The 20,256-nt window shown below is 36.5% G+C and overlaps 3 protein-coding genes and 1 long non-coding RNA gene across 5 annotated transcripts; 2 read left to right on the plus strand and 2 right to left on the minus strand.

The window, feature by feature from the left end:
• Window positions 1–4,567: 4,567 nt before the first annotated feature.
• Window positions 4,568–5,711, minus strand: LOC125211347. The gene is made up of 2 exons (XR_007174498.1): window positions 5,485–5,711; window positions 4,568–4,834 (listed from the first exon to the last, which is right to left on the minus strand). It is a non-coding gene; the product is annotated as an uncharacterized LOC125211347 (long non-coding RNA).
• An 857-nt stretch (window positions 5,712–6,568) lies between these two features.
• Window positions 6,569–7,760, plus strand: LOC125211896 (NADPH-dependent aldehyde reductase-like protein, chloroplastic). Its single transcript, XM_048111856.1, has 2 exons — window positions 6,569–7,198; window positions 7,306–7,760. The coding sequence occupies exons 1-2, from the start codon at window positions 6,792–6,794 to the stop codon at window positions 7,667–7,669; spliced, it is 771 nt and encodes a 256-aa protein (XP_047967813.1). The 5' UTR covers window positions 6,569–6,791; the 3' UTR covers window positions 7,670–7,760.
• Window positions 7,761–9,936: 2,176 nt separating this feature from the next.
• Window positions 9,937–13,711, minus strand: LOC125212309 (putative late blight resistance protein homolog R1A-10). Of its 2 annotated transcripts, none has more exons than XM_048112435.1 (2): window positions 11,035–13,711; window positions 9,937–10,164 (listed from the first exon to the last, which is right to left on the minus strand). In XM_048112435.1, the coding sequence occupies exon 1, from the start codon at window positions 13,626–13,628 to the stop codon at window positions 11,049–11,051; it is 2,580 nt and encodes an 859-aa protein (XP_047968392.1). In that variant the 5' UTR covers window positions 13,629–13,711; the 3' UTR covers window positions 9,937–10,164; window positions 11,035–11,048. The 2 variants fall into 2 exon arrangements, with proteins under 2 accessions (XP_047968392.1, XP_047968393.1); XM_048112436.1 differs by having other exon boundaries at window positions 9,937–10,321.
• A 3,527-nt stretch (window positions 13,712–17,238) lies between these two features.
• Window positions 17,239–18,455, plus strand: LOC125210766 (NADPH-dependent aldehyde reductase-like protein, chloroplastic). The gene is made up of 2 exons (XM_048110350.1): window positions 17,239–17,703; window positions 17,810–18,455. The coding sequence occupies exons 1-2, from the start codon at window positions 17,297–17,299 to the stop codon at window positions 18,171–18,173; spliced, it is 771 nt and encodes a 256-aa protein (XP_047966307.1). The 5' UTR covers window positions 17,239–17,296; the 3' UTR covers window positions 18,174–18,455.
• The last annotated feature ends 1,801 nt before the right edge of the window (window positions 18,456–20,256 follow it).

A 20,256-nucleotide genomic window follows, 5' to 3' on the forward strand; every position in this document is an offset into this window, starting at 1 on the left:
TCATCCAACCTCTTATAATTGGTTTTCATATTGGTTATTTTAGTAATGCCTAAAGATTATACTGCAATTTTGAACAAATCAATAATTAAAAGGAAAAAAAAGAAGAAATATTGCTCTTGAAAATCATAAATGTTAAGCAAATTCTAGTATTTTCCATGAAACTCCTAAAAGTTATATTGAAAATCATAAACTTTAATCCCTACATATCTACAAGACATATTCACATCATTAGACATATATTATCCAATGACGAATTCAAGAATTAGAGCGTCAAAGTGATATCATGAAACTAAGTCACATAGACTTCACGGTTAGCCACGCAGATCAAAATCTACCAAAAAAATTGTATTTATGACTCACTTTTAAAACTTTGTAAACTTTTGAGACCACTTTCAAAGTTTATAATAGAAAATAACATAATTCGGCAAAGTTTAATATCTCAAAAATTAATAGGGGCTTAAACTCATCATTTACTCTTAATGCAAGATGTGTTTTTGGATGCGCGTGTGTTAGTCTAATGATAGTATGGTCAATGTCTAAGACCAAAAGTCTTGAGTTCGAATTCATCGTTAATTTCGATTATCAATTATAACTGATAACCAACTTTGAGAAAAATGCCAAACTTGTACCGACCCGAACACCGTTAATTTCGGTTAAAGGTTAATCGACAATCGACCAGCTCCGGTTCTCGGTTAACCGAATAACTGAGAACCGTTTACCCACCCCTAGGTGAGTTGGTTCATAAATGATAAAGTAAAATAAAAGAATAAAAGATTTTTATAAATGGATGTGGACTTTTTTTTATGGGATGGACGGAAAAAAAAAAGAGAAAAAAAGGCTGGTTGATACACTAGGATTTTGCACTATTTTAAGGTCATTATTTGGTCCGTTTTGAGTGTCAAAGTTGCATTACATATCCATTATTTGCATATTTTATCCATTTTGGTATTTTGACGTGTTTTGTGAGAAATGTGCAAAACAGAACTGAAAAAAGGCATAAAAAGGTCAGATCTGGAAGCTGGAACTAAAGCGCAACCTAGCGGCCTACTGGACCCATACCAGCGGTCGCTGAAATGAGTCCAGAGAGTTCTGGAGCTGTCCAGCAGCCCGCTGGGCCAGGTCGCACACGACAGCCTCACTTCAAACCTATTTTGCTGGCGATTCCGATGCCCTATCAGGGCGTACTACATACCATTCTCTTCAACTTTGAAAGAACTTCGCGATGGTACCTAGAAGATCTCAATCAGAGTTGTGTGGATAAAGTTATGGCCATTCTACATACGTTGCGCATTGCAGTCAAATGTTGGCAGGAATTTAGATGGAAATTCAAGGAATGAAAGAAGATATTACCTTATGAAGCCAAATCTTTTCCTTAACCTATGGGGCACGAAATTTACCTTTTCCAAACCTTTGTCAAGCCTATAAATACCCCATAACCTAATTCATATTATTCACTAATCTTAGAGCTTTAATTCCATCCCCTATCTTACACATAAATTCCTCCATCTTCTACAAGGAGCATAGAGATCAAGCAAGAGCATGATTAATTCTTCCAGGTTTTATCTAGTTTTTGTTAGATTGAACATGTCTTATTTTGCTTATATTTATTTAGATTATCTGTCTGGATAGCTAAATTTATAGAATTCTAGAGGATGAAAGTAATTGACTCTATGTAGTTCTTTTTGTTTTGTTTAATATTCAGAACTCGTTTTACTTTAATTATTCCTTGATTTATATTTAACTTCTTGGTTGTTACTTTGATTATTGTTAATCTCTTATCGGTGATGACTTTGAGTGGTTTATATTATATGTGTCAATACAATATTGTGACATGAGTGTTGATACACGATAGGAATAGCTCCTAGTAGAGCTTGAGTCAGATGAACATAGAACTAAATAATTAGAATTACTAACGAGTTGATGAAATCACTACCCTGGGATTCCCTTGTCTCATCTGCTTTCTCAAACCAAGTTTACTGCAATTTTGTTTCACTACTTGCTTTCTTTATTTATTTTTGTCTAGTTAATTACACAGACCTTCTCGCAACTCCTTTCTGTAACTCCTTAGCCATTAGAGCAGCATGAACTTCACCAAGAGTAATCGGTTTATCCCTTCCATACAAAATTACATCTCTCATTTGATTATAGGAAGGAGGGAGGACATTCAATACCAAAATGGCCTTATCTTCATCACTAATTTTTACATCTATAGCTTCAAGATTGTCTATGGACTTGCTAAAATCTTCAAGTTGTTCAAGAATCGACTTATCTCCTGTAAAGCTGTAGGAATAAAGCCTTCCCTTCATGTATAGGCGATTGACCAAAGACTTGGACAATTAAACTTCATCGAGCTTCTTCAAAACCCCTGCAGCTCTAGTCTCAGCATGCACCTCTCTTAGTACCTTGTCACCAAGGCATAGATATGTGTCTTCATGAATTGCATCTCCTCAGATTTCGCCTGAGCTTTCTCATCCAGAGCCGGAGCCTTTCCTTTACCCTCTAGATCTGCCGGAGTCAACGCCGCAGCTAAGCCTTGCTGCACAAGAACCGCACGCATCTTCATCTTCCAAAGACCGTTATCGTTCTTCTCTGTGAACTTTTCAGCTTCAAGACGTGCCGACATTGCTTCTTGGATCGATTGATTGCAATTCCCACTGGACAGTGCCAATTGTTGTAATTGATTTAAGAATTCAATCGATGAACCCTAGAATTAGAGTGTACGAGATTTGGGCAGAAAGTGAGACTACTATTTTTATTCAAAGAAGAAACTCAAGCTCAAACTACGAATTAGAATCACCCTTCAAAATGAGCTGATATCAAAACTCGTATACTCTACCAAACTAAGTGTATGAGCTTAGAGCTACACTCAATCGGTTACAACAGCAAACATAACCTCTTCTAATGGCTAGTTGACAGCTCACTTCTTCACCTCATTTCTTGATCTGCTATTCTGCAACCCCACTTTAAACCATGTGTACCCGTTTGATGTGAATGACTATATTTTCCAACAAATATAATTCAGCTTCTTGATTCGAAAGCAACAATGGCCATTAGGGAACTTTTCTTATTGTTAAAAATAATACTCCCTCCGTCCCAAGATAAGTGAGCACAAACTTTTCGGCACGGTATTTAAGGAAATGAGGTTTTGTTAGTAAAGTGTAAAGTGAATAAAGTAAAAGAGTTAATAAAGTAGAGAGAAAAAGTAAGGGAGAGAATACCAAAAAAGGAAATGGCTCACTTATCTTGGGACGTTCCAAAAAGGAATGTAAGTCGCTTATCTCGGGACGGAGGGAGTACATAATAAATTAAGCTTTAACGGAAACCAACTAACTTAGATAGCCACTACAAGAAAAAAGATGTCTAAGGACGCTTTTTTATTAGATTAGAGACGTTTTTTTATGTTTCTAAATAAACTACCGACGCTTTAAAAAGTTTCCTTAAGGTGAGCGTGCCAAATACAATTAAGGACACTTTTAAATAGCGTCGGTGAATTATTTTTTGGGATGTTTTTAACATGCGTCTCAAATACATTTAAGACACTTTTAAATAGCGTCTCCAAATACATTTGGGACACTTTTAAATAGCGTCTCCAAATATATTTGGGACGCTTTCAAATTGTGTTTCCAAATATATTAGGGACGCTTGTAAATTGCATCTTCAAATTTATTAGGGACGCTTTTAAATAGCGTATCAAAATATATTTAGGACACTTTTAAATAGCTTTTCCTAATATATTGGGACACTTTTATAATTTGCTAACTAATTATAAATCCAAAATTGAGACCAATTTTTAACCATTAGATTAGAAGATCTTGTGGTTGATATAATGTCAAGTGTAATATATTTTAAATTTAAATAATTATTAATTAAATTAAAAGGGTATTAATGTCAAATCCTATATGTATGTAGTAATTATAACTAATTACTTTCTCTCTCCTCAAAATCATCTCAAATCTTTAAATTTACGTAACTCTCTCAATTTAAATTATTTTTTTGCAAAAAATATATCAAATTAAAGATAATTTAATAAGGATTCCAACGAGATCTCAATTGCATATGTTCCGACGATGTTCGGGTGATGAAATTTGATAAATTATATTTCAATTTTCGTACATGTTGATAAGCAGCTTTTATCAACAAATGCAACAAAAAATCTCAATATATTGTAAATATAGGCAAAATCTCAATATTATGCATGTCCAATCTCAATAAAAATGTGTTGATATTTTCTTGTCCTTGTGTTGATATTCTAATGTCATATTGTTGATATTTGTAATACACAATATTGATATAAAAAAACACTCACGAAAATTATCATATGATAACATAATGACGATATTACCCTTTTGTTGATATTTTGTCTACTATTTATTGAGATTTGTGACTCATCCACTCATTTTAAAATCCAAGGATGGAGATTTAGTCTTGATTTTGGATTATGGTGCTATAAGCATTAGAATAGGACCCTTGCTACACATCCATATAGCTTTCCCTAATGCAGTATGTTATATACATACAGATACTATGAAAAGCTATATCTATGGATTAAATCCAAGTGAGATCAAGCTAAAAATGCAAATATAAGAATTTTATACCAAATCAAAATATACATAATATCAATTTGCTATATCTTCTAGAGTAATCTCATTATTTTCAACCTGTTGATGATTATTGTCTCAGACTCTCAGTTATAAAAAAAATAGTAAACTTCTAATCTATCTTGCTGCCATCTTAATGTTATGCATAGAAGAGGGCTGAGAAATACAAACTATTCAGTCACTTTATCATTCAACCAGTGCCTCTCCGATTTCCATCTTAGAAAGAGCTTATAATGCTGCAGAGAGGAATACCAATAACTAAATCATCTTTAGGAAACACCAACAAGATAAGGCTAAAGAAAAAGAGCGTATAATGTTGTGTGCGTGAATATGCTGTAACATACCTTATGGAAACAATGCCCGAAGCTCAAAGCAAGAGCAAGAGCAAGTGCAGAAAGTATAAGTAGCTAAAACTATGGATATCCTCAAGCAATACGATGTAGATCAAATTATAGTAACCGTAAATGTAGAAATACCTCTCGGTTAAAAAAGGTGCAGTTTCTGCCAGAGGAGTATCTCGGTTTAGCATTATATCGATTTAATAAAAGTATTACCTAATATTGATATATATGCCCTAGACCAAATCAACAGTTTTTATTTGTTTTAGATTCAGGCGCACCCGGAGATTTATAAATACCTGAAGAAGAAATTGTAGAGAGAGAAAGAGAATCAAGGCTGATTTGCCGAATTGAATCTAATTATTATGATCGAACGAAATCAATTATAAGCACGGAGCAACAGAAGAATGTTATCATCAAACAAAATCAATTATAAGCACGGAACTCATGATTTTCCAAATTGGACTTGGTTCATCTCACTTCAGTTACAATTACGAAGCGAATCAATCATTTTAACATTTATACTGACACACACAACAAAAGAATACCTCAACACACCAATCCAATACGAATCGGAGAGAAATTCCACCTCTTTCTTCATGAGCTTAACGAAGAAGCATTCGGCCTGAGTGGCGACGTTTGTACGATAGTGTGCGTACAGAGCGTGAATGGAGGGATTGGATAGTGACAGGAAACGTCAATCATTGCCTACGGTGGAGGAAATGTGGTAGAGCATGGCGGAGAGGCGACGATGGGTGAAAAAGGGAAAGGGAGAGCGATGGAGATTGGGGAAAATTTAATTCATTTACTTTATGCCATTTTTAATTGCTTTTGTTATTCTATTGTTTTATTCCTATCTATTTTTTGTTAATTACAAAATCCGTTTATAATTAGGGACACAAAATATATGTGTCTCCAAATTGATCTTCTTAAGGACGCTTTTTGGATGGATCTTAAATTTTGATAATTTATAAAATTCCTGACACAAAATTTATGTGTCTCCAAATTGATGTACTTAAGGACGCTTTTTGGATGGATCTTAAATTTTGATAATTTATAAAATTTTCCAACACAATTAAATGTGTCTCTAACTTTGTGTCCCTATAAGGTAGATTTGTTGTACTGAGCCCATTTCAATAGACAGTTTGTGTAGACCAAACTGAGGTCGGTGGCACCAGCAAATAGATTTAACAATTTTATCAACAGACCTACTAACATTAATTATCACTTATTATAAGTGGGTCACTCATCTCTTAAAATGCCTTATAAAGGAGAGAGTTATCCACACATATATAGATTAAATGACATCTTCACCAAGTCAATGTAGAACAAAATTTTAGAGAGTTTAACACGCCCCCTCACGTGTGGGCCGGAAAGGACATCGGTCTTACATCACGTGAGTAGACAATACAAGAGATAAGAGAACCATCTCGTGAGGTAGATAAGAGATAACCATCATCGACTTGAGCCCGCTCTGATACCATATTAAAAATAGGCCACTATTTTAACAGAAAAGGAATTAGGTATTAGTAGCCATCAGCCATGTATTCCTTTTTAGAACTTTACCGGCCACTTTATCCAAAATATTTTTTTTATCACACTAAGCACAAATAAATTTGATCAAATATACAGTCATAGACAGCAGTATACTGCCCCTTTTCTTTTTTAGTTGAAATCAGAACTAAATCAAACTTTGTTAATTTCGGTTATCAGTTAATTGGTCGGTTTCGGTTCGGTTACTGAAGATCCTTTACTAGCCCTAGTACTGATTCGAATTCAATTAAATTGATTGCTATTGCTGCAGAAATCAGAGTAACACGTCTCAGTATCACTTATTCAACTCAGTTTGGATTCCATGGCTAACACGCAACCGCTCAAGGATAGAGTCGCCATCGTCACCGGCGCCTCGCGTGGAATCGGCCGCGCCATTGCTCTCCACTTAGCTTCCCTCGGCGCCAGACTTCTCATCAACTACTCCTCCAACTCCGCCCTCGCTGATTCCCTCGCCGCCCAAATCAATTCAGCCTCCGACGTCCGCGCCGCCACCTTCCAAGCCGATATCTCCGTTCCGGAGCAGGTCAAATCGCTCTTCGACGCCGCGGAATCGACCTTCAACTCGGAGATCCACATCCTCGTCAACTCGGCCGGCGTGGCTGATCCGAAATACCCCTCGCTCGCCGACACCGACGTCCACGATTTCGACAAAACAATCGCAATCAACACGAGAGGCGCCTTCCTCTGCTGCAAAGAAGCTGCCAACAGGTAACCGATCGATCGATCGGTCGCTGTGAGTTTTGGATTTTAACTGTGTTGATTGATTGATTCGCGATTCGCTCGATTGAGCTGGAAATTGAACCGATGGTTGACAGGATAAAGCGCGGCGGTGGAGGTAGGATCATATGCGTTTCTACCTCGCTGATGGTGTCGCTGAAGCCAGGTTATGCGGCTTACGTGGCGTCGAAGGCGGCGGTGGAGGCGATGGTGAAGATTTTGGCGAAGGAGCTGAAGGGGACGGGGATAACTGCGAACGCTGTGGCGCCGGGAGCGGTGGCGACGGAGATGTTTTTCGCGGGGAAGTCGGAGGAGGTGATAGAGAAGGCGGTGGCAGAGTGCCCGTCTGGGCGGCTTGGAGAGACGGATGACGTGGCGCCGGTGGTTGGGTTTCTGGCAAGTGATGCGGGTCAGTGGGTAAACGGGCAGATTATTCGGGTCAATGGCGGAAGTGCCATTTAAAATTTCGGGTTCGATTAAATAAAATATTCAAGGATAGCATGTAATCGACTGGGTTTTCCTATTGAGAATATACTATATAATCTAGATACTATATGAATAATACTCCTAAGAAATAAGTAATTATCAAGGTTGAACTAATTTTTGGATTCTGTTATATCCATTACCCAAAGGCCGAAACCGATCATCATACACATGCAAATGGTATAGTACTGACTACTGATCATATAGATATACTATCGTCCAATTACAATTATATTATAATCTAATGGTTCAATTAATCAAGGTACTCTTAATTTTTTTCCACACCATCCCTATAAAGAGCTATGAAAATAAATTTGTGGACAACCCATGCGATATATTGTATTATCATGTAATGTAAATAAATGTATCATAAAAAATCGAACAGATTTTAAAAAATGCTAATCCTTCGCCACTTCCGCCACTTAACAGATAAAATAGATTTGTGCACAATACATGCCATGTACGTACTAGTATACAAATTATTATTTTATTCATTTAAAATCGGAATTCTCTTTGTACTGGAAGAATTTTCACCCTTTTATGTTGCACCTCCTTGTCAACTTGAAGAGGTTGAAAAAGGCCTTTCCCTTAAATAAAAATACAAACTTGAATATTTTCTGTACTTCTTTTTTAAAGATGGAGAAATTTCCAATTGCTACCCCATATTGATTTTGTTAAGATTGAAAGAGCTAATCAGTACCTCACACCCTTTACTCTGGTTTTGCTCAATTAAATATTCTGGTGCATGGGATGAAAAAGATAAATACTCCCTCTGGCTCCCAAAGTCTGTCCCATTTTACTATTTTTATCTATCCCACAAAATTTATTCCACTTGAAATTTACCGAAAATAGAAATTAAATACATCCCTCAGTCTTCTCAATGTATGACCTTTATTCCACTGCACACAAGAAGCTATGCACATGGTGGAGCCATCCTTCAAATCCAAGGAACAAAAATCTGGATAACCTCTCCTTCGCGTTGAGCCATCCTTAGAGGATAAACCACACTAGAAACCGTGCACACGGTGGAGCAACTTTTCACCATGCTAATAATAGGGCCTTTAAATTGAATTGGCTCTGTATTAGACTATTGTGCGGGCCAATATCTACCTTAAGCAAATTGTAATAGAAACCTCGAAGCTCGATCAATTTTTAGATTCAGCATATTTCAAATATAACCAATTATATCATAACATTATCATTTTGCTTGATTATTTCATTGTATAGAAGACTTCATGAAAGTTAGATATCGGCTTCTATATCATAAACAATTTCATCCGAATCCAAATCATATTGGGACAAATTTAGAAAAAAATATCAATATTTAGATTTTTGAAAGTGGCGTGATTGACCAAAAATTAATCAAGTGCTCCGTTCGTCCCACTTAAAATGTCCACATTCTTGAGCGACACAAGATTTTATGAGGAGTTGTTAGGTGAGTAAGTACATTGAAAAAGTTAGTTAAATATTTTAATGAGGAAAGAGATGAGAGATTTATTTTCAAATATAGAAAGTCGACATCTTGTATGGGACAAACTAAAAAGGAAAAATGAACATCTTGAGTGGGATGGAAGGAGTAATTTTAATGAAGAAAGAGGCGAGAGATTTATTTTCAAATATAGAAAGTGAACATCCTGTGTGGAATAAACTAAAAGGGAAAAATGGACATCTTGGGTGAGATAAAAAGAGTAATTTTCTCCATAAAAATATAAATGTGGCATAACGCCTAAGTTTCACAAAGGTGCCTAATCAAATAAGATACCATGGTTTTCTTATGAATATGAATGATATGCTACATATCTTATGTAAACATCACTCTCGTTTGACGTGCGTTTATCATTATCGTTTTGATTTATGACTATAATACATTAAAAAATGTTATTGATATTTTTAATTTTATAAAATTAAAGCTTAATTTATTATTTTATTAATTTATTTGAAATTATACATAAAACATACAAACCGAGCTTTAATTTTTATGAATTTTGTAAAATCAAAAATTTCAATAACATTTTTTAATATATTAGAATCGAATTAAATATATAAATCAAAACGAACAATACTAAACGTACGTCAAACGAGAGTGGTGCTAGCGTATCATTCATCTTTCTTATAAATACAAAATCATGCTCAAAGCCGGGAAACTATGCAATATCACTAAAATGATGATAATTTAAACAATTAAATTAAACAACTTAAAAAACATACGGCAAAAAGAGTAAAACATAATGTAACAAAGAACAAACTTCAACTAAGAAACAACAAATATTATTGTCTAAATTTGTTTTATAATTGTTAATATCCTCCATAACAACCTTGGATAAAAATTAACAATGGGTCAAAAGTATAGGAAGTTGATCTCATCAGCTGGCCACAAAATAGTGAGTTGCGTTGGTTTGATCCATCAGTTGGTCTCCCGCACTCTTTCTTAGGATAAAAAGCTCTTTCATCATCCAATATTCCAACTCCTTACACTTAAACATTTGACAAAGAAGAAATTTTTTAATAAATAGCTCGGATATTAAACATAAATGAAGTTGTCAATCGACTCAATCCTACTTAAGCCCCACATGTTGCTGAAACCACATTGCGAAATATTCAAATAGTTGCCTTTTAGAGTGCCATCACCACCTGAGGGGTATTCAAATAACAATAAATTTATTTAATAAAATATATGCTTGCAACAATAAATTTATTTAATAAAATAATGCTCTATTCGCTCTCCGATTAAAGAAATACTTTGACTTAGGCATGAATTTTAAGAAAAATGTGAATGACTTTATAAAGAAAAAGAATAAAAAAGTCAGGGGAATGAGAGTCTCATTTTTATATAGAACTTCTTATTCTTATGTCTCATTAAAAATGAAACATTTTTCTTTTTGGGTTGTCACATTAAAAATAAAATATTTCCTAAAATGGAAACAACAATCTATGTACTTTTTCATCCCTCTTACTTTATTAACTCCTCATTAACTCACAAAACAACCTTACATAAAATATGAAAAGCAAATGTTACATTTCTAATGAGACAGAGGGAGAGTGTAATGAGTTAGTGGAGTATATAAGACCCGCTTACTAAAAGTGAAAAAAAGATAAATGTATCTTTAAATGATGGACACCCAAAATGGTAAAATGAGTCAGGTTTTGACACACGAAGGGAGTAGTAAATCATGAAATAGTGACTACTACATTTATATCATAAAAATTACTAAAAGAAGAAGAAATTATAAATAAGATGAACTGAAAAAACTTTCTGATAGTAGTAGTATTAAACAAAAATGAAGTTGCCAATCCTACCTGTTGCTAAAACCACATTGCATTCAAAAAGTTGCAAAAATGCTTACCATTGGAAGTGCGATCACCGGTCGAGTGTTTTTGCGATGTGAAGTTTGATATCGTAGTTGCCGTTTTCAGATTGCTCCTCCACAATCCTTTGTGCTGATGCCACTGCAGATTTAGTGCATTCTTCTAACTTGATTAATTGAAGCGTTGGGATTTCTCCAATGCCGCTAGGAATTTCCTCTAGACCGTAGCAGTGACGTACGCAGAGGTGGCAAAGTCTAGGGAAATTGGTCTCATCGGCTATCCAACGCACAATCCCCAAATCTTTAAGATACAGAAACTGCAGTGAACAGAACACATCTTCTTCTGCTACCTCCCACTCTTCCTCACTTGTGTTCTCCACCCTTATAAAAGTGCATCCAGTTATCTTGAGCACTTCCAGCTTATCAAGTGCACTCAAGGACCTTAACACCTCCAAATTTATTTCACAATAAAACAGATAAAGTTTTTTGAGACTACCAGGAAATTTAACGTTGAAAAGACAATGGAGGCCACGTGCATCAGGAGATTCATGTCTAAAAGAATCGCATCTTAATTTTTCGAGCTTGTGAAGATGGCTAAGATCAATTACCATGGGTTTAAGTCGGTTGTCCCAATTAATTACAAGCTTTTTTATATTTGGAATGCTTTTGAGGAAACCATCCCAATTAGTTGCCTCTTTAGCTACATTCAAAAATGAAATCACCTGTAGCTTCTTCATAACGTTGTAGTTCATCTCCTCATCTTTTAACAACTCTAATCCAAACACCTTGAGATTTCTTAACTTAGGGAGTTGCCATAGCTCAAATACCACCTCAAACTTACAGTAACCAATCAAGGTTTGCAAATTCCACAATCTTGAAATTCCTCTAGGCATATTTGACCAGCAATAGATACATAAAAAGCGTAAGTTGACAAATTCAAATATTTCAGTTGGGAACTCTTTGAACTCCATATCCATAAAATCCAATACCCTTAGCAATCTTGATGTGGAAAAGGCACCATATGGAAACATAACCCATCTATAACCAACGCATATAATAGATCGAGTAAGTGACATGGCCTCTGTTGAACCATTAACACCATCCATTCCATTCGATGTGTCAAAACTCATGCGGCGCGGATTAGAGGATGTGATATTGGAGCCATTCTTCACATGCAAAAACTTGACTTCATTACTCTTCTTAATGCATAGATCCCTCAACATATCATGCGTGTGGTAACTCTCTGGTTTTCCATGCTGGTTGTATCCTCTAATCATAAATAGATTTCTCTCTACTAGAGACTTTAGCCAATCCTCTGCCACTTCCTCCAAACTTCTTTTCCCATTTGATTTTACAAATCCTTCAGCCACCCACAAACGTATGAGTCTGGAGCCTTTAATCTCGAAGTCTTCAGGATAAGCTCCCATGTACAAGAAACATGGTTTCAAGTGATTCGGCAAGTGATTATAACTTAAAGACAAGATGCCATAACACTGCTCGTCTGATTTGGAAATTGTTTCTATTACATTGTTCCCAATTTTCTCCCAAGCGTCTTCTGACCTTTCGATCACAGATAGTAGTCCTCCAATCACACTTATGGCTAGAGGAAGCCCACGACAACCATTGGCAATCTTTCGACCAATGTCTTGCAATTCAGGAGGGCAATCTTCTTCTCCAAACACAAGTTGGTATAACAGATTCCAACTTTTAGACTTGCTAAGCAGTTGCACATGATGTTGCGAACTCAAAGAGTCAGCATAGTTCGCCACATCGGATTCCCTAGTGGTGATCACAATGCGACTCCCATTGCTGTTATCTGGGAAGTACATTCTCATTTCATCCCAGAGTTTTGTGCTCCATATATCATCTAATACAATCAAGTATCTTTTTGCGTATAAATTTTTATGCAACATAACTTTTAACGTATCGGTATGTTGATTACATTCTTGTCCAGTTATGCAACGAAGAAGGCTTTTAAGAATTTGTGGCATATTGTAATCTTGTGAGATAGTCGTCCAAGCACGATATGAAAAGTGATCAACAATCAATGGATCTTCATAAAGCTTTCGAGCGAGAGTGGTTTTACCTACACCACCCATACCAACGATGGAGATGATCTCCAGATTTGTCTGCATCCCGGCCAGCCGATCCTTGAGCTGCTTCAGATCTTCATCAATTCCAACTACAACACTCTTGGAACTCGATGAATTGCTATGCGGCATCTTCTTGTCCTTCATCTCCACAAGCTTCACTTGTTCCAAAGCGGAATCAATTTCTCGAAGCATCTTCTTATCCTCCATCTCCACCAGCTTCACTTGCTCCATAACAGAATCAAGATCTCGGGTTACTTGCTGCAGATCCGGTGTGGATAAAGTGAATCTCACGCAGTGAGATCCAGAGAGCATGTGGTCAACCATGTGGGATTCAAGGATGTCTTCAGCTTGATGTGCTACTTCTCTGATTTGGCCGTCTAGTTTGGTGAATGAAGATTTATCAAGGAGCTGCTGAAGAGAAGTAGCTTTAAGGTGGAGGGATTGGAGTTGAGGTTTGTTTTCATCAACGATCCATCGTGTTTGGTCAGGATCAAGGATTCCTTCAAGAATTGAGATGAGAGGTTGAAGATTGTAAGCCATTTTCCAAATCTCTTCTTGCTTGGAAACACAAAAGTAGGAAAGCTCGTTGCAAAATGCAATCTCATAAAGAGAAGATGATTGAATCTAAAAAACTCAACTGCTCATTGTTGATAGCAAATAATATAAAATTGTTACTCCATCATGTGTAGCTGGCTATAATTTTATTAGGTAGTTGTACTTTTCCGGGAATTAGTCAAAGATGACAACTCAGTTGTAGACTTGTAGCTAACTTGTTCATCACTTGAGACTTGCTCATTGTTGACATTAAGTCCTTAAGAGAATAATATTATCTCCATACACATCTTTTGATTAATTTGTTTTTTACAAGAGGACTTGTATTGCATGTGAAACAAATGGGTGGAACGTTAATTCTACCTTTATATTTTATAGTGAAATCCGAGTTTCAATGATGAAAATAGAATCACAAGACAGTGGATACCCCAAAATGACAAGAGCTCAAAAGATAGAGGAGATTTGCATTATTTTACTAGGGGCATTAACTATGATCTGCAAAAGATAACATGCTATGATGTTGATAAACTGAGAGATGTGATCGTGAAGGAAGAGTTCAAGATTTAAAGCAAGTCTATACATCCATTGGCTCTTTGATAGAGTATTAATTATCAATTAATACTTATTAGAGAAATAATTTGAGAAAAGATAGAAGAAGTGGAAAATAGCGTGATATGGAGAGATTGACGGTTTCTCCGAGAAGAACCAATAGAATAGAATAACATTAACAATTTAATTATGTATTCTTAATTCTAATTAAATATTTCTCACATATTTATAATATGAGGAAATACAAAAGGATAATTAAAAGTAAATCAAATCCTAACAAATTATGAAAAACAAATCAAATACTTAAAAGTAAATCAAATCCTTACAACTAAACGATTAATAAAATAGGCTAAATAATTATTCGGCAGCTCATAATCACTCTTCTTAAGTCTCCATAATTAAAAATAAATCAAATCATAACAAATTATGAAAAACAAATCAAATACACTTAAAAAGTAAATCAAATCCTTACAGCTAAACAATTAATAAAAATAAAGCTAAATAATTATTCGGCAGCTCATAATCAGTCTTCTTAAGTCTCCTATTGCTCGTATTCAAAGGTATGAATTTGAATTGTTAAAAAGAGAAAAGATAGAAAGAAATAAGAAATGGGAGAATTTTGCTTCTCCCATCTTATAAGAGAATTTTAAAAAATGGAGAAGAAGAGAGTAAAAGAGAAGTAAAAAATAGGAAGAAGAGGAAAAGAGAAAAATTAAATTTTTTTAAATAAAGAAGAGAACGACGTGTAAATAGACTTAAATTTCCTCTAAAGGCTTTAGGGTTTTTTTCGGGGAAAAATGTCTAAAAAATTAAAAAAGTAGTATTAAATTAAAGGTAAAGGACCTTTGACGATATTCTTATAGTTTTAATAGCTAATATGTATAGTTGAAGGATAAAATAAAATACTCCCTCTATATATAATTTTGCTTTGAATATTCTTTCAGTCCCGTAAGAATATGTATTTTTGGTTAGACACAAATTTTAATACATAATTAGTGAAGTAAGAGAGAAGTAGAAAAAAAAGTAATTAAAGTATTGTTGGTGGAGATGGATACCACCTCATTAGAGAAAAAAAAACTTTCCAAATTTCGAAAGTGCATATTCTTGTCGAACGGACTAAAAAGGAAAGAGTACATGTTATCGAGGACGAAGGGAGAACTCCCTCCGTCCCTCTGTAGTTGAGTCGTATTCCTTTTTGGGTTGTCCCACTGTAGCCGAGTCGTTTCCATTTTTTGCAAAAAAATAACAATTTTTCTTATCTTACTTTATTCTCTCTTCATCTACTCTACCTTTTTTTCCTTTTTTACTTTATTATTCATTTACTTAATTCACTGAACACAACCTTTCTTAATTCTCGTGCCAAAAAGAAATGTCTCTACTACAGAAGGATGGAGAGAGTATTATTTACACTCCTACTAAAGTTCTGCGACCAACATAAGCTAGTGCTATTTGAATACTCCATTTGTCCGCCATTTATGGTCTCATTTTGACTTGACACAGATTTTAAGAAATTACTCCATTCATTCATAAAATGTTGTCCGATTTTGGTATATTTGTCCATCCACATAATATTGTGTAACAACCCGAACTTTCAAAAATTATTATTTCTATTATTATTAGTGATTGTTGTAGTAAGAAATTGGCCTTTTATTTATTTATTTTACGATCGATTTTTGAGTTATAAAGGAGTCAGAGAAGAAATATACAATAGAAGTTGTTTGTTCTACTATAATTAATTTAAAGTGCAATCAAATAATTTGAAGATTTTACTTCTTCCGTATTAAAAAATTAGAAACATTTGAAACGACATAGGTTTTAATGCACAATTTATAAAATAAGTGAAAAGAATTGGTAAAGTAAGAGAGGGGAAAAAAATAGAGAGTAAAGTAAAAAAGAGGAAGAGAAAAAGTAGTGAAAGTAGTGTTAGTGGATTATGGGGTTCATGTCCTAAAATAGAAAGATTATAAAGTTTCTATTTTCAAGGAACGACCCAAAATTAAAATAGTTGCTATTTTTTAAAAAAACGGATGGAGATTATGATTCTAAAACTAAGAAGAAGAAAAATATCTAAATATAAAATTATTTTATAGAGGAAAATTTTGATTACAAGAGATTGTTTTTTAAAGATTTAGGCCTAAATAGTCCGATGGATTAGCCCGAAATCCGGCGGTTAAGATTGAAAATTTATTATTCAAAAAATTCATAACTCGAATAGACCGTACCCAAATAGCTTGTCCGAGTGGGTTGACCAAACCCAAATGGGTTAGCCCGATTGACTTCCCTAGTTGAAGGTAAGGCTCATAAATAATACTCCCTCCGTCCCACATTTGGAGTCACTTATTGTTATGGCTCGGATTTTAAGAAAGAGTTGAAGTGTGTAATAAATGAAGTGAGATGGTGGAGTGTGTAATAAATGAAGTGAGATGGTGGAGTTGGTTGAAGGTGGGTCCCTTTTGACTTTTGATTTTTGTTTTGATTTATTTCAATATAGATAATGGCATTTTTATGTAATTTGATGAAGAATGAGGTAAAATTGTATGACCAAATATGGAAAATTCTAAAAGTGACTCTTAAACTGGGACGGACTTTTATGGCAAAAGGTGACTCTTAATCTGGGACGGAGGGAGTAAAATAAAATAAAAGGAGAATAAGGCTGAAAAAGAGAGATTTCGGAGTATAAGTCTCAATTTGTTAACCTTTCAAAATATAGGATCAGATTCGTTGACCTTTCATTATATAGAATTGGACCATATAAATTTTTCAAAATAAGTGTTTTTTTATTTGTGGCGGAGGGAGATTGATTATATATTACTCCTTCCGTCTCCAAATAGTATGAACTTTGGATTCGACACAGTTTTAATGCATTATTGGTAAAGTAAAAAAGAGATAGGTAGAGGAAGTTTTTTAAGTATTGTTAATGAAGAATGAGGTTTACCTTATTAGAAAGATAAAGTTTCTAAAATTGAAAATTCGTACTTTCGAGAATGGACGAAAAAGAAATTAGTGCGGGACATGCCAATAATTGGGATTCAATACAAATTGATTGCTACTGCCGTAGAAATGAGAGTCACACGTCTCAGTATCAGTAGTAACTCAGTTTGAATTCCATGGCTAACACGCAACCACTCAAGGATAGAGTCGCCATCGTCACCGGCGCCTCGCGTGGAATCGGCCGTACCATTGCTCTCCACTTAGCTTCCCTCGGCGCCAGAGTTCTCATCAACTACTCCTCCAACTCCGCCCTCGCTGATTCCCTGGCTGCCGAAATCAATTCAGCCTCCGACGTCCGCGCCGCCACCTTCCAAGCCGATATCTCCGTTCCGGAGCAGGTCAAATCGCTCTTCGACGCCGCGGAATCGACCTTCAACTCGGAGATCCACATCCTCGTCAACTCGGCCGGCGTGCTGGATCCGAAATACCCCTCGCTCGCCGGCACCGACGTCCACGATTTCGACAAAACAATCGCAATCAACACGAGAGGCGCCTTCCTGTGCTGCAAAGAAGCTGCCAACAGGTAACCGATTGATCGATCGATCGCTGTGAGTTTTGGATTTTAACTGTGTTGATTGATTGATTTGCTCGATTGAGATGGAAATTGAACCGATCGTTGTCGTTGACAGGATAAAGCGCGGCGGTGGGGGTAGGATCATATGCTTGTCTACCTCGCTGGTGGCGTCGCTGAAGCCAGGTTATGTGGCTTACGTGGCGTCGAAGGCGGCGGTGGATGCGATGGTGAAGATTTTGGCGAAGGAACTGAAGGGGACGGGGATAACTGCGAACGCTGTGGCGCCGGGAGCGGTTGCGACGGACATGTTTTTCGCTGGAAAGTCAGAGGAGGTGATAGAGAAGGCGGTGGCAGAGTGCCCGTTTGGGCGGCTTGGAGAGACGGATGACGTGGCGCCGGTGGTTGGGTTTCTGGCAAGTGATGCGGGTCAGTGGGTAAACGGGCAGATTATTCGGGTCAATGGTGGAAGTGCCATTTAAATTTTCGGGTTCGATTAAATAAAATATTCAAGGATTTATGGTGAGTAATATGTATGCATAATCGACTGGGTTTTACTATTGAGAATTATAGTTTATATGTTCAATGGGGTATCAGCCATGGCTAGAGTTTGGAGAGAATATAGAAGATGATGAGGAGAGTAATTCACGTTTATTTCTTGATGATTTTTCCTTCTCATGTATGACCCCTTATATAGGTATTATAATGATGTGTACAAGGAAATGTATCAATCTATTTACTAATGAGATCAATCTATTCCCTAATTGCATCAATCTATTCTTGGGGTATCATTGTGATTGATTCCCCATAATATTCTCCTTTTAACACTCCCCCTCAAGTTGAGTGGTGGGATCTCCAAAGCTCAACTTGCACAATACACTTGTGAAGCTCCTTGAATTGACCGCCTTGGTGAGGATATCTGCCAGTTGATCCTCTGACCGAACAAAGGGTAATTCCACAGCTCCACTCTCAATGTTCTCTTTGATGAAATGCCTATCAACTTCGACATGTTTGGTTCTGTCATGTTGCACTGGGTTTTCGGATATGCTGATTGCTGCTTTGTTATCACAGAATAGTTGGCTCTTTTCTGGAGCCAATCCAATCTCCCTCATTAGTCTTCTTAGCCATATGATCTCCATTAGCCCACTTTTGATTCCTCTGAATTCAGCTTCAGCACTAGATAGGGCAACCACCTTTTGTTTCTTACTCTTCCAGGTGACTAGATTACCTTCAACAAAGGTAAAGTAGCCTGCGGTTGATCTCCGATCTACTGGGTTGCTTGCCCAATCAGCATCTGTATATCCGTACACTCCTCGATGTTCATTTTTCTTGAACATTATTCCATATCCAACTGTCCCCTTGAGATACTTGACAATTCTCATTGCCGCTTCATAGTGATCCTTCTGAGGTCGATGCATGAACTGACTTACAATCCCAACTGCATAGGCAATATCAGGTCTGGTGTGGGATAGATAAATGAGCTTCCCAACCAAGCGCTGATATTTACCTTGGTGTGCCAACTCTGCTCCCTCTGAGATTTGCAATCCATGATTTACTAAGATTGGTGTATCGACAGGCTTGCAGTCCAGAAGACCGGTTTCAGCTAGAATATCTAGAGTGTATTTCTTTTGTCTTAGAAAGATCCCTCCTTCAGATCTTAATTAGCACCTCTATTCCCAAGAAGTACTTCAGATTCCCTAGGTCTTTCATTTCGAACTCTTGGAATAGGCTCCCCCTGAGCCTTTCAATTTCTTCTGTATCATCTCCGGTTATGATCATGTCATCTACGTAAATGATCAAACATGTGATCCGCCCATCTCGTTTCTTCAAAAAAAGAGTGTGATCAGATTGGCTTTGCCATAGCCTCCGTGAATCTACCGAACCAGACCCTGGGGGACTGCTTAAGTCCGTATAGAGTTTTTTTCCTTCGACATCCTTCTCCCTCCTTGAATCCGTCCGAGAACCCTGGTGGTGCCTCCATATATACTTCTCTCTTCAATTCTCCATGGAGAAAGGCATTTGTGACATCAAATTGATGTAGTGGCCAATCTCTGTTTGCAGCCACTGATAGAAGTACTCGGATGGTGTTCATTTTTGCTACTGGAGAGAACGTCTCATCATAGTCCACTCCGTAGGCTTGTGTGTATCCCTTTGCCACTAGCCGTGCCTTGTATCTCTCTATGGATCCATCTGGCCGGCGTTTAATAGTAAACACCCATTTGCACCCGACAGCTTTCTTCCCTTCTGGTATTTTGCACTTTTCTCGGGTGCCATTCCGCTCTAGTGCACTCATTTCCTTCAGCATTGCCTCTCGCCAATGTTTATGCCTCCAAGCTTCCTCTACTGTGCACGGAATTTCTTCTTCTTCATATAGTGCAACTTCGAATGCATGGGCCATTTCTGAGAGTTGTCCTTTGGCCATGTTGGCTATAGAGTATTTGGCTTTCTTGCCAATGGCCTCAGGACTGTACCTCTTTGGTGGAACTCCTCGATTTGGCCTTGGTGGTAATTTATATCCTCCAACTCCTTCACTTATCTGTTCCTCCAACAGATCACAGATCTCTG

This window comes from Salvia hispanica, chromosome 3, assembly GCF_023119035.1.
Source record: "Salvia hispanica cultivar TCC Black 2014 chromosome 3, UniMelb_Shisp_WGS_1.0, whole genome shotgun sequence".
Classification (NCBI taxonomy): domain Eukaryota; kingdom Viridiplantae; phylum Streptophyta; class Magnoliopsida; order Lamiales; family Lamiaceae; genus Salvia; species Salvia hispanica.